Source organism: Cryptomeria japonica, chromosome 9 (genome assembly GCF_030272615.1).
Source record: "Cryptomeria japonica chromosome 9, Sugi_1.0, whole genome shotgun sequence".
Classification (NCBI taxonomy): domain Eukaryota; kingdom Viridiplantae; phylum Streptophyta; class Pinopsida; order Cupressales; family Cupressaceae; genus Cryptomeria; species Cryptomeria japonica.
Window position 1 is genome coordinate 539,448,438 of NC_081413.1, and position 13,213 is coordinate 539,461,650.

Genomic DNA, 13,213 nt, shown 5'->3' on the forward strand with positions numbered 1-13,213 from the left:
TACACAATGATATTAAAGATTACTCCCCCTTACCTAGGCAGTCCTCCTAAAAACAACTACTTCCTCCCTCGCTCTATATATATGATAAATACGTTTTATTCTAATCAGCCAAGAAACGACTTGCAAAATATAAACACCAAACCTTTATTTAATTACATACAACCTAATGAAAAACTTAGCACGTAGGGAATTAACAGTTTCGATTAGACACAAAGCAATAAACTGTGAATTACGACTCAAAACAACACATAAATAAATAGCTCGAACACTGTGTCAAATACTAATGCTGTTAGGAATTCCCTTGAAAGTGCGGCCACCGGTTTTGGTCTTATCTGAAGTGTTTGGAAATAAGAGCGTGTATGGAAGATTGGCAGCACCACATCGGTTTTTCAAGCTTGGGTCTTTATTTCTACAACTAATCTTTTCCTCGATCTTCAACAAATTCTGGCCAAATTCTTTGAAGGCTATGTCAACTCGAGGGTCATCAATCCAATCTGTGCTGGAACCCTGGCCTAAGTAAACTTCATCAGCGGAATGCGTCGACAAAACTTGCAAAACAATCATGCTGATAGTGGTTGGCACGGGGTCTGTAACAGTTTTGAGAAAATATGCTTCTGGGTCAAGCAGGAATTTATCGTACTCATAAGATCCTTTGGTTGGAACAAGCTTTCGGGTAGTACTGGGGTGATTGCGCATGGATCCAGAGTAGTCATACTGCCCAAAGTTCACCGCAGCATGGTGAGCAGAGGCAACCCAGATGAGGGTGGTAATTGCTTCGCTCAGATCATTGCGGGTGTCCATCTTGTACCATCCCGCCTCGTCATTCTTCTTGTCTTCATGCCCCTTCTCTTTGATCTCTTTCCACCATTCTTGAACTTCTTTATCACACTTCACACTTTCCTCGTCACTGTAATACAGTGATATGTAGGCGACCACCCAAGATTTCATGGCATCCCAAATTTCGAGCCCATCGACTGCATAGGGATAATCTTTGATGACAAGTTCCAGTTTACCTTCATTTTCTGTAGCCATTCCCCTGCACAGCAAAAGTAAGGCATCAATATTAGACTCCGTAACTTTAATTAAAATGCTCATTGTTTAGAACATTTATACATTACCTTTTTATAAGATCAGCTGGTAGACCTTTCTCATTGAATTTCCAATCGACGTATGCTTTGGAAGAGATTTCCATTGCAAATTGGCCTGCGCGGAAACTTTTCTCGATAATGCCTCCCGCATTTATCAATAATTGGCGAGCTGCACTATTGATGTGCATGGTATTGCGAAAGTGAGGGACAAGCAACTTGTGAAGTGGGTGCACTTTGCTCAGATTTCTGTGAGTGGCTATAATAAAAGGCTCTACTACGGCATGTGTTCTTAGCCTGCAGTTTTATAACAAACCCCGCATTATTTCACATTAAAAGATATTATGTTAGTACAATGCGGCTGTATAAATAATTTCTTACCAATGATTGACTAGCTGGTGATAACCAGAATCGTTACATCGCACATGAGCTTTGGCCAACTCCCACAACCACCCTTCATCATCACCACTATAATCAGGAGTGAAGAGTTGCTTGTCTTTTTTAGGCAAACACAACTCAATGGCAATAGGCGTTAGAGTTCCATCAGGCAGAAGAAAGAAGATGATGCGGGTTGCATAGATTTTGCATGTAGTATCTTGGTTAATCGTTTTAACATAGGGCATGCAGACATCATTACGCCGAGAGGCGTTCTATACAATGTCAGCATATCAGTGAAACAAAAAAGAAATAGTTGAGATTTTGAATAGTTACAGAACTGCTTGGTATTCCAATTATAATTGAAATGGTGGCGAACAGTTACAGAACTGCTTGGCATTCCAATTATAATTGAAATGTTGGGGTTAAGCGAAACAGGTCGCTAGACATTTAATATATATCCTCCTGTCCATTCCATTTCACTGTTTCATTTCAACCCTTGCGGAAGCGAGAGAGTACATATCATTTCAAACTGAAGCTCTTGTCTTTATCATTTGTTGCTCCATCTTCTGCTGTAATGCTTAATTTCTTCTCCTCGCACAAATCCTAATCTAAATAAGCCGTGGATACCCATTTCCAAACAAGAAAGCAGTCCGAGGAAAGCATCTAGATGAGATCACTGCGTTTGTCCAAGATTGCAACTATGTCCCGACGCTTATTTTTTACTTACAAAATAGTATTACTACTGAATATAGTAAATTGATCAGAGCGGTCTCATATGTCTTTCTCAGTTTTGAAGTTTTTGCTATACGGGCTATTCTTTGTTTCTATTTGTAATCTCTATGATTCATTGGTTATTATGTGTGTACGTAGTGCAGGTTGTCAACAATCAACGATCAAACATTTGTTATTGAGTGTGTATGTATTGCAGGTTTTGGATTTTTAACTTTTATGGATATGCATTTGACGAGAGACTAAATTCAAGGGATGAATGGATGAGATTTAACTGAAAGAAATAATACTATAAATCATGCTCAACCCAGACGAGGTAAGGTACCGAAGATGGTGTAAGCTCTCACTCATATCACTGGTGAGGATATAGTGGCAGCACAAGATATGGTGGTAATGGTAATGGTAATGGTAATGGGGGCTCTTAATACACTAAAGTGGTGGAGGAGGTATATGTGAGTGATCTGAGTGTTGTCTCAGTGTTGGAAATCATAACGGGTAAGGATATGGTTGTTCTATCGGTGGCTACAACAATGACCCTTTTTATTATTACATAATAAATCTGTCACTTATCCTGAGATGGACCTTCTATTTACGAGTTTCGTCGTCCATTCATCCTCCTTATTTTGTTAACATCTTTACTTTTGACTAGATTATAATGGATTCGATATGTTTATATTAAAATAAAATGCATCAATATTGTTCACAGAGTTTGTTGATAGGAGAATGGAAGTGCAAGAGTCATTCACCTTTCCCTATTTTAGAGGCACAGATGATAGCAATGTTGAGGAATTCCATTGTAAGCTCTGCAAAAGATGGAATGAGTTTTAGCAAAGATCTTGACAGAAATTTTGATTTCTCAATTCTTTAATAAATGTCGATGCTCTATTTCAAAACTTAATGCTTGCGAATTCCATTTGTTTGAAAGCTTATAAATATATTAGCTTTCAAAATATATTTTAATAGATCTACTGCATGCATGTTTGCTAGGGTAGTGGTGGCCACAATAGCTCTGTCACCATTTGAATTCGTGTGAAAGTTTCCAAATCCATTTCGATGTCTATTTTGTGCATATGCCGTCGCCACGACATTCATGAGAGTCTTTCTTTATAGAAAAATAGTTCTCATGTCGTTTTATGCTTCCACATTTCACATGCATTTTTATGAGCCAGTTGGTGTTATTCCATTTTTTTATTCAATTTCTTAGCGTTTTAGAGCGAGCGATGATCAAAGGATCATTATTTGTTATTTTCAATGAATGTGTGGTGGAGTGAATGAATCAATACAAGGCATTCAAACATAGCAAAATATTTATTTATATTATGCTCTAATGGAAAAATTTGCTACCGCTATATCGGGCAATATGGATGCTAAATTATGGGCCATTCATGTTACTGTTGCTAAGCACCATCATGTGGATTATTATATCATATATATATATATACAGATTCTACTTACCCATTTTGTTATGGAGACCCCGCTTTGTTATCATGTTGACTACGACCATTGCTTGGAGACAGTGTGAGATGTTATATAAATAAATAGCAACTAAGAAAACTTCAAGATTTTGGTCATCTACTTGTAACGGCTTACAACTTTCTAAAGGGAGAGACTATCATGGTACAAAATGCATCAATAATGAATGTGGAATTAATAGAAAATTAAATAGATCTCATCCAATAAGTATTCCCACCCTATCAAGGTCGTAAAGTTGTATTCTATAAATTAGCTCATATGCCACACATATGTTTCTCATCTTGCATGCACTCTTAAGGCAAGAAAGTACATTGGTATCACTATTTGTATTTGTATGAAAGATTCTAGAGTCTTTTCAACAATCCTTTTCTTGCATATCAGTTAACTATTGCATTTATAGCATTCATATAATCCTATTAAATGTTTGATCTTAAACCCATAATCTTATGTGAAATCATTTTTTTAGTAGTTAGCAAATGATTCTTATTATCCTTCAAGGACATTGCATCTTCAACATAGTGTTGTTTCTCTATCCTTTTAACTTTGAAGGTTGATCAAACATGTTAATCATCTTGATAGAATCATTTTCACTACTAGATTATAATTTTCTTTCTATACATCTATTTTTCATTCAAATTCTGTGAAGTTCAATTTTATTGTATTCTTCATAAATTGTGTCAACTAAAAAAGAAACCTAAAACCAACTGACCTCTACCCCTAAATAGTAAAATAAAATGAAACCTAACCCTAATGTTAATTAAACTAAACCAAATTGAACAATAATACAAACATATAATTTAAATACACCTTTAAATATTATTTCAATCACTTTCTATAATATGATTTACATACCTTTAAAACTAATAGAATCTAATCCATCATCATCAAGATTATCTACTCTAAGATTTAGAGTATTTGGCTTTCCAAAATTGAACTCTAACCCTAGCACGAAACTAAAAGAGACCCTAACCTTAAACCCTATTGAATCGTAATACTAGACCAAATTAAATGCTAACTAACTAAATCACAAATTAAATTAAACTCTAATGATAACACTAAATTAAAATAAACCCTAACATTTAATCATATTGAACCCTAACACTAAACCAAAATGAATCCAACCCTATAACAAATTGGATCCAAATCATAAATGAAACTAAACCTTAACCCTAACACTAAAGCAAACTCAACCCCAACCAAAATTGAAATTTAACCATAATCCTACCTATAAACAAAATTGTACCCTAACCATGATGGTAAACCAAAGTAAAGCATAATCGTAAACCAAATTGATGTCTAGCTCTTACACTAAAATAAAATAAAATAAACCATATAGAAAATTGAACCCCAATAGTAAACCAAATTGAATTCTAATAGTAAGTATAATTGAACCCCAAACAAAATTGAACCATAACCCTAACTCTAAACAAAATTAAACCCTAACCCTAAACCTAACGCTACCCCTAACCATGATGTAAAGCTTAACAATAATACTAATCCTAACCCTAAATACTAACCAAAATCATAACATTGACCCAAACCTTAGCCATAGTCCTACGCCCCGATTCTAAAACCTAACCCTAACCATTATTGTAACCCTAACCCTAAACTTGATAGTACTTTCAACCATGATGTAAACCCTAACCATAATTGTAAACTCAACTCTAAACCTAACACTACATTCAACCATGATGTAAACACTCACCATAATACTAATCCTAACCCTAACTATGATGTAAACACTAACCATAATCCTAACCCTAATGATTAATCTTAAGTCTAACACTAACCTTAATAATAATCATAATCCTAACTATAACTATAATCCCAATCATAATCGCAATAACCTTAATCATAATATAACCATAATTATCATTCTAACCCTTACACTAACCCTCACTCTAATCCTAAGCTAAAACCTATCATAACTATTATTCTATCTCTAGTACTATCTCTAACTACACTCTTAAACCCAACCATAAGGCTAACCTAATAATGACCCTAAACCAATCTGTATCTTCAATCGAAAACCTAATCCTGAGCATAATCTTACCCAAAATTTTAGCTTAGCCCTAAACCCTAACTTAACCCAAAACCAAAACCTTAACCTTAGCCATAACTGAAAACTCAGCCTAACCCTAACCTTAACCATGATGTATATCCTAACCCTAATCATATCCTTGGCCATAATAATAAACCCTAACATTGACATAATCATAGCCCTAAACCTAAACTCTAACCTTCACCTTAATTCTAACCCTAAAATGAATCGTAACCCAAACCCCAAACCAATGATTACCCCTAACCATGATGTAAACCCTAACCCTAATCCTAACCATGACGTAAATCCTAACCATGGTGTAAATCCTAACCCTAACTATTAATCCTAACACTAACCATGATGCAAATCCTAACCATAACCATAACCATAACCCTAACCATTATGTAAATCTTCATCCTAACCATAATCTTAACCATAACCCTAGACCCTAAACCTAACCATGATTCTAACCCTAATCCCAAGCATGATATAAACCATAACCCTAGAACCATAATCCTTATCATAACCATAAACCCAAACTCTAATCATAATCATAAACATAATACTAATCCTAACCCTAAATGATAACCAAAACCATAACCCTAACCCTAACCATAAGTGTAACCCTAACCCTACACCTAACACTACATTTAACCATGACGTAAATGCTCACCACAATACTAATCCTAATCCTAAACCCTAACCATTAATCTTAACACTAACCCTAATAATAATCCTAATGTTAATTATAACCATAATTATCATTCCAACCCTTGCACTAACCCTAACTCTAATCCTATGTTAAAACCTATCCTTACTATTATTTTATCTCTAATACTATATCTAACTACAATCTTAAACCCAACCCTAAGCCTAACCTACTAATGGCCCTAAACCAGACTATATCTCCAATCGAAAACCTAATCCTGATCATATCCCTAACCAAAATCCTTATCCTAGCCCTAAATCCTAGCCTTAAACCTTAACCCTAACCCAAAACCCAAACCTCAACCTAACCCTAAGCATAATGTTAAAATTAACCCTTAGCTTAACCATAATGTAAATCCTGACCCTAATCATATACTTGTCCATAACAATAAACCCTAACCCTAGCATAATCATAACCCTAACCCTAAATTATAACCCTAACCATAATTCTAACTCTAAACCTAATCATAACCCAAATACTAAACCTAACACAATCACTCACCATGATGTAAAACCCTAACCATAATATTAATCCTAAACCTAAACCCTAACCCAAACCATAGCTCGAATCTCAACCCTAATCATAACCATGATGTAAATCCTAACCCTAACCATAATCCTAACCCTAACCCTAACAATTATATATTAATATAACTATATTTAACAATACAATACTATAATCACATATTAACTTATTTAATGTTTTCCATGTTCTACCACAATTGCTACTAGCTTATATATATTAATATTATATATATAAAATACATTGAGAGATATCCTTCTCGAGGTGCCTATTTTTTAAATCAATTTAATACCCTAAAATCAAATAGGCGCCTCGAGAAGGATATCTCTCGGCGTATTTTATATATATAAGCTAGTAGTAGTCCAATTAACACCATGGACATTGTATTATATGACTGAAAGTGCTAGTATAATTAGTATAATTTATTACATTGTTAATGTATTACATTGATTAGGGTAGACAATTAGAGAGGTAGTTTCTGTATGGTTAAACTATTTAACTGCTTTATGTAGTCTCTACCACTTTATAAAAGCATATCAAATGTAATATTTGATATTGAATAAAAAGAATATTTTATGTATTTTTCATAACAGAAAGGAATGTAAAGATTGCAATAAACGTACCTTTTCTACAGACATTTTTTCTAACGAAGGACTTAAATGAGTCTCAGTGATTGAACTCTGTTGAGGACCGTAATCTTCTGGGTTCAAATTACCACACGGTGGGAATTTCTGTCACGATGAAAACCTTCCTCGAGTCAATATAACTAAATGTCAATCATGAATGCAATAACTTTTTTAATAATAATAATGATAAAATTTTCCTTATGATTAATTATTACTCAATTAATGCTGAATGATATTGATGGGTCAATTCTTACTATGAAGAGATTTGTACTCTCCTGCCTCACTTCGTATATATTTTTCACCTATATAATTAGTGTAATCGCAACATACTTACTTCCAAACGTTTAATAACCATAGGATTGGTCCCTGAAAGAGTTTGGCGACCAAACTCCTCGTCTTTCCTCCATGCATTATCATCCTCTGTATCACAATTCATATTGATAACATTATCAAGAAGTGTCTAACTCCAATTTTAATTTGTGACCCAACTTTTAATATAGTTTAACGGTGAAATTAAATACTAACTACAAGTATAATATTACATACTGCCTATTATATTGGGTTTTGGAAAAAATAGTTTCGCCATATCCTGTGAACTTGAAATCTCTTTTTCCATCTGTTTTGGATCGCCTTTGTAGAGACTTTTAACCTTCTCCAAATTGTTAAAGTGTTTCTCTAGTACATTTGGATTTGAAACCTCCTTGGACTTGGAATAAAAAGAGAGTTTCACAGAGAATTCGGTTAGAATCTTAGAAAGAGTAGGCGACTTCTCGTCTGATGGGATATAAAAGCCTTGCGACTCTCTAGTCTCGTAACCGTTTTCTGCAAGAAAGAAGAATTTGAAAGTTTGTTCAAGTCTAACCTTTAAAATACTCAGAGAATTTTAAACCTTTTAGGATGATGTAAGGAAGCCCAGAGCAATAATATAATTATCATCTATATAAATAAAGTTGTAAGACTTGCATGTATATTCAGACATTAGCTTTTTAATCCCTAAGAATAAGAGAGGATGACGGAACACCATTGAGAATCAAGAGTTATGTGTAACAAGCATTTGAAAAGATTTCATCGGTTAATCTACAACAGATTCGTTGGTCGTTGTAAAAGATTTTGTAATTGATAATCATAAAATAAGGTAACTTACTTTTCTTACGACCAGTTCGACACCTCCGAGGATATGGTAGTTTGCTGCCTTTTGGGACAATAACCGGCTCACCCAGATCATTATAAACATCATAACTATAAATACGATCACACGGCTGCCTCACTCCCTCATCAGCTCCTCCTGTAGCTTTGAGTAGCTCTTCCCCCCTCCAAAACTTCAGCCCTTTCGGTGTTTCTTCGGGAAGATAGCTCTGTACACATTACATATTTTTACATTATTATAATGTTTACACGTAAATCTTAAAGCTTTGAATATTTTTAAGATGAAAGATATTATATTATATATTATTCCATTTATCAATTGATAAGTTAAAAGGATTCTATTATGAATTCTTTATGGGGCACAACACTTGCTGGAAGTTTTGCAAATGAGATAACAAATTCAGTTGTCTTAACTTTGGGGAAACTCCATGATTAAATGCACTTGAGATGGACTAACACTTGGATGGATGACCTAGATACAATGAATGCTAAATGTACTATTCATTCTCAGAAGAGATGGGTTCTTGTGAACTACTACACATGAAACATGGGTTAATGAGTTTGACTCAGAAACTACAAAGTTAAATTCTGATAGCAAAATCATCATACTATATTTGTGAACATTTAATTTTTCTTAATCAAAATTATGTAAATCTTTTTTTAGTCAACATTTTCAATCACATTTCTTACTTCATTATCAAAATAAACTAAACAAAATCCTCGTCCTAATCATGAATCACAAAATACAATTTAACAAAATTGATAATAAAACTCATCTACAATTCTAATTTGAAAAGTTCCAAATTCATTTCATAACTGTTTATTCAAACATAGAATATAAATGTATTTGGTAAAGACAATATGCACCATACCTTATTTTCAAAGAAGATTCGTTTATCACTCGGACCAGAATTAGCCATCGACTTAGGATAAACCCAAGAGTTGCAGAGAAAATTAATATCTCCATGGCCGGGGACATATATGGAAACATATTCGAGCAAAAACTGTTGAGAATGCTTGTTTCTGACTAGTATAGCTCCAGGGGTCCCATAGCCATGAGGCCAATCGAAAGTGATTTTGTAGGTTATATCCGACATATCTGTTCCCGCCTTTGGGAAATCTCCGTTCAAGTAAGCCTTATGAGGGCTAACTTTACCCTTGTCAGTACCTGCAATATAATTAAAAAAGCCCAATTGTTATTACATTGTTTTTTGAAGCTGTGTATATGTAAGGAAGGTAAGGTAAGGTATACATTTACCATCATATTCTTTGTCACGACTGACCAGTTGAAAATACACCACTTTCTCGAAGATACTGTCTGGAACACAATCTTTAACATCTTCAACCGACGATTTTCTCAAAACAACAGTACCATCTATCTTCATTTTGTGTCAAAATGCTTCACAAAATGTTCTGTTTTGCACAAATTGCAGAGAGAGGGGGTTGTAGCATTTATCTGCGATTCCATAGTCGCACCGAAATTTTGATGACGTAAAAACTAATGTTCTGCCTGATGTCACCTGGTGATGTCAATATTAATGAGCATTTAAGGTGCAGGAAATACTAAGCCACAAGTAATTTTTGACTTAACAGGAAGAAACACACAAAATCGCAGTTCTTGTCATAACAAAATCCAACACGGTGAGGTGAATGATCGATGGCTTCATTAATGCACCGGCAACGTTGTACGTTTTCTCTTTCTCTGGTCTATCCATCAAAGTTCGCTTTCAATGTTCGGTTGGATTATTAGTTTCTCTACTTTTGGATTATTAGTTGGTAATGTTTGTGCAGTTTTCAACATATAATAATCGAAAAATGATTTCTCAGAATTGCAGGTTTGAAGTTTTGCAGACGAATTGAATGTTTCTAGGTGAGATGGTTTAATAGTTGTGGACCCTAATTTTATTGGTTCACATGACAATGTAGTTGCACTATAAATGTAATCTACACAGTTTCTGTACAGCTTCTAGTATAGCCTTTATTGAACTGCATATTGTAATTTTTTTAGTTTATAACAAATTATAATTAAACAATAATTTCTCTGATATTCTCATTCATTGTAAGATTTGTTCTTTGTTCAAATTGCATATTTTTAGGTGGGAGGGTCTAGTAGTGGTGTATCTTAATTGGTTTATATGACAATGCATGTTGGTATAAAATAATATCTTGAGTTGTCATAGATGTGGACGATTTAAATATTTTGTGTCACTATCATTATGATTCATCAATTTTATGTGGGCAGCATGCTTTCAGTTGAGATGTCATAATAGTCTGAAAGAAAAGTTACAACAATATTTGTACTCTAGAAATCAATAAATTGCATGTTGATCATGTTTTATTAGTATTTTGGTACCCCATCACATCATTTGTTACGTTTTAGATGTAAAGAACATAATTAAACAATCAACTATTAAATCCTCTCTTAGAATTAATAATATATCATAATAGATTGAAAAAAAAATTCCAACAATATTTTTATTCTAGAAATCGATAATTGTACATTGATCATGTTTTGTTGGTATGTTTGTAAATCATCACATGATTTGTTACATTTTAGATCTAAAGAACACAATTAAATAATTAACCATTAAATCCTCTCTCAAAATTAATAATATATCATAATTGATTAAGGGAAAGTTCAAACAATATTTGTACACTAGAAATTGATAATTGTATGTTGATCATGATTTGCTACCTTTTAGATTGAAATAAAATAATTAAATAATCAACTATTAAATCTTCTCTCAAAATTAATATTACTAACACTAAACTCTTAATATATTTCAATTTGGAAAAAGTGACTGTATGCTAACATGTGCATTAACCTAGAATCAATTTCTTATCCCATACAACATTAGAGATGTGAATGGACTTGACTTGTTGTTGACATGGAAGAGCCACATTGTATTGGAATCACACTTATGATTATTGCATGTGATTGGGATTGGTTCAATGTTTGTAGATGAACTAGATATAATGACAAAATGATTAAATATGACAAAATGAAACATATACAACATGAAATATTGAGATTCTTAGGTATTATGTCACTCTAGAAGGAAGACACACAAGGTTTCATGCCTTTTTGTTTCCTTTGTTCAATCACTTTCAATGTCATATTAAGTTAAATTTTCCATTATGGTTATTTACTTCTCTTAAAGAGTAAGTGTCTAAAAATTTTAGGTTAGGGAAAACCCCTCTTCATGAGGGCCTAATGATGTGCCTATTTCAATTTAACTTGGCCCTCACACCATCCTTTAATCCTAAGCCTAGAATTGTCAACTCTTCTTTATTGCTCAACATTATAGCTCTAAGCTCCCCACCCTAGGCACTTCTTCCTTGGTTGCTATCCCAACCCTTGTGTCAAAACTAAATCTCGTTGATTGGGCTTCCACCTCGGTCAGGCAACCATTTTGGTTGACCTTGCTGCTGAGGCTTCCAAAGAAAAATAGAAAGGTAAAATGATGAGTTTCTCTGAGCCACTTGGTTACAATGTTGAACCTCTGGATGACTCCTATTTACCTCATGCGAAGAATTGTGAGGAGTCTTCCAGTTATGACTCTAGTTCCTTTAAGCAGTCTGATATCCATGACCAAAATGTCTCTTGTCAACCCTCTCCTCTTTTCCCTCTTTGAGAAGACTCAATGGAACTAGAGGCTCAAGTGCCAATTTTTATACCAACCTAGACAAATTTCATCCTTTATAGTAATCTGCAACAAAAAATTAAATAATTTTCTCATGCCTTTAACACTCATATGGAGCTTTCTAAATAGAAAATGATACAAGTCGACCAGGCTAAACAAAAAATTTAGATTTTAGATAATTTGGTGTTTGATAAAGCTCAAGAATGGCCAAATGAAGAAATTAAGAGTAGTGTTTGGGAGAAAACTAATGAAATGGCTAAAACCTTTGAGAGTTGGTAGGTTATTAAAAAAGAAATAAAAATACCAAGAAAGAGGCTAAAAGACCCCAACTCGAATTTGAAGTGGCTATGATGAACTAGAACCATGGGGTCCTCACATTGAGCAACATTAAAGAGTTGGTTGACTACTACAAGGATTTGTTGAAGAACACAAACCTCACTATACAGGTATTGCAACAAGAGCTAGAACAACATAAGGAGAAGGAGAAGAAAATGAGTAGGAAGGAAGTAGTGCATGTGGTTTCATAGTGGCATCTCGGTTCAAGAATGCAAAAAATAAAAATATATGATGGATTTCCCTAATCCCTTCATCTAGATCAATGTTGTTGTTGAAGATTTGAGCCCTAAGGATGTTTCTTTTGAGGAGCAACTAGAATTGGTGCAGAAGGAATGAAAGGCAATTAAAGGCTTAAATTTCCTTAGTAATAGTAATCAATAGGTTGGTCCCTTGCTGACTTTTCCTATGTTTTATTTTTACTGTTATGCTCTATAGACTATTGTTATTTTGTTTTAGTTTTTTACTAATCTCACTCATGGTGATATTTTCTCTATTTTACTTAATGATGGATTTGTAATAGGTTC

At 33.9% G+C, this 13,213-nt stretch overlaps 1 protein-coding gene across 1 annotated transcript; it reads right to left on the bottom strand.

The window, feature by feature from the left end:
• Window positions 1-273: 273 nt before the first annotated feature.
• Window positions 274-10,094, bottom strand: LOC131038824 (linoleate 9S-lipoxygenase-like). Its single transcript, XM_057971382.2, has 9 exons — window positions 9,968-10,094; window positions 9,582-9,877; window positions 8,708-8,918; window positions 8,110-8,385; window positions 7,898-7,983; window positions 7,561-7,668; window positions 1,467-1,735; window positions 1,119-1,382; window positions 274-1,036 (listed from the first exon to the last, which is right to left on the bottom strand). Exons 1-9 carry the CDS (start codon window positions 10,092-10,094, stop codon window positions 274-276), a joined length of 2,400 nt encoding a protein of 799 aa, XP_057827365.1.
• Between the last annotated feature and the right edge of the window lie 3,119 nt (window positions 10,095-13,213).

What these genes read in the sequence shown, in the direction of transcription:
- LOC131038824 (XM_057971382.2), bottom strand. Translation starts at nt 10,094, where the DNA reads ATGAAGATAGATGGTACTGTTGTTTTGAGAAAATCGTCGGTTGAAGAT. An exon ending in TGGTTATTAAACGTTTGGAA is followed by an intron (nt 7,669 to 7,897) that starts GTAAGTATGTTG and finishes TCATCGTGACAG; the next exon opens with AAATTCCCACCGTGTGGTAA. An exon ending in CCAGCTGATCTTATAAAAAG is followed by an intron (nt 1,037 to 1,118) that starts GTAATGTATAAA and finishes TTTGCTGTGCAG; the next exon opens with GGGAATGGCTACAGAAAATG.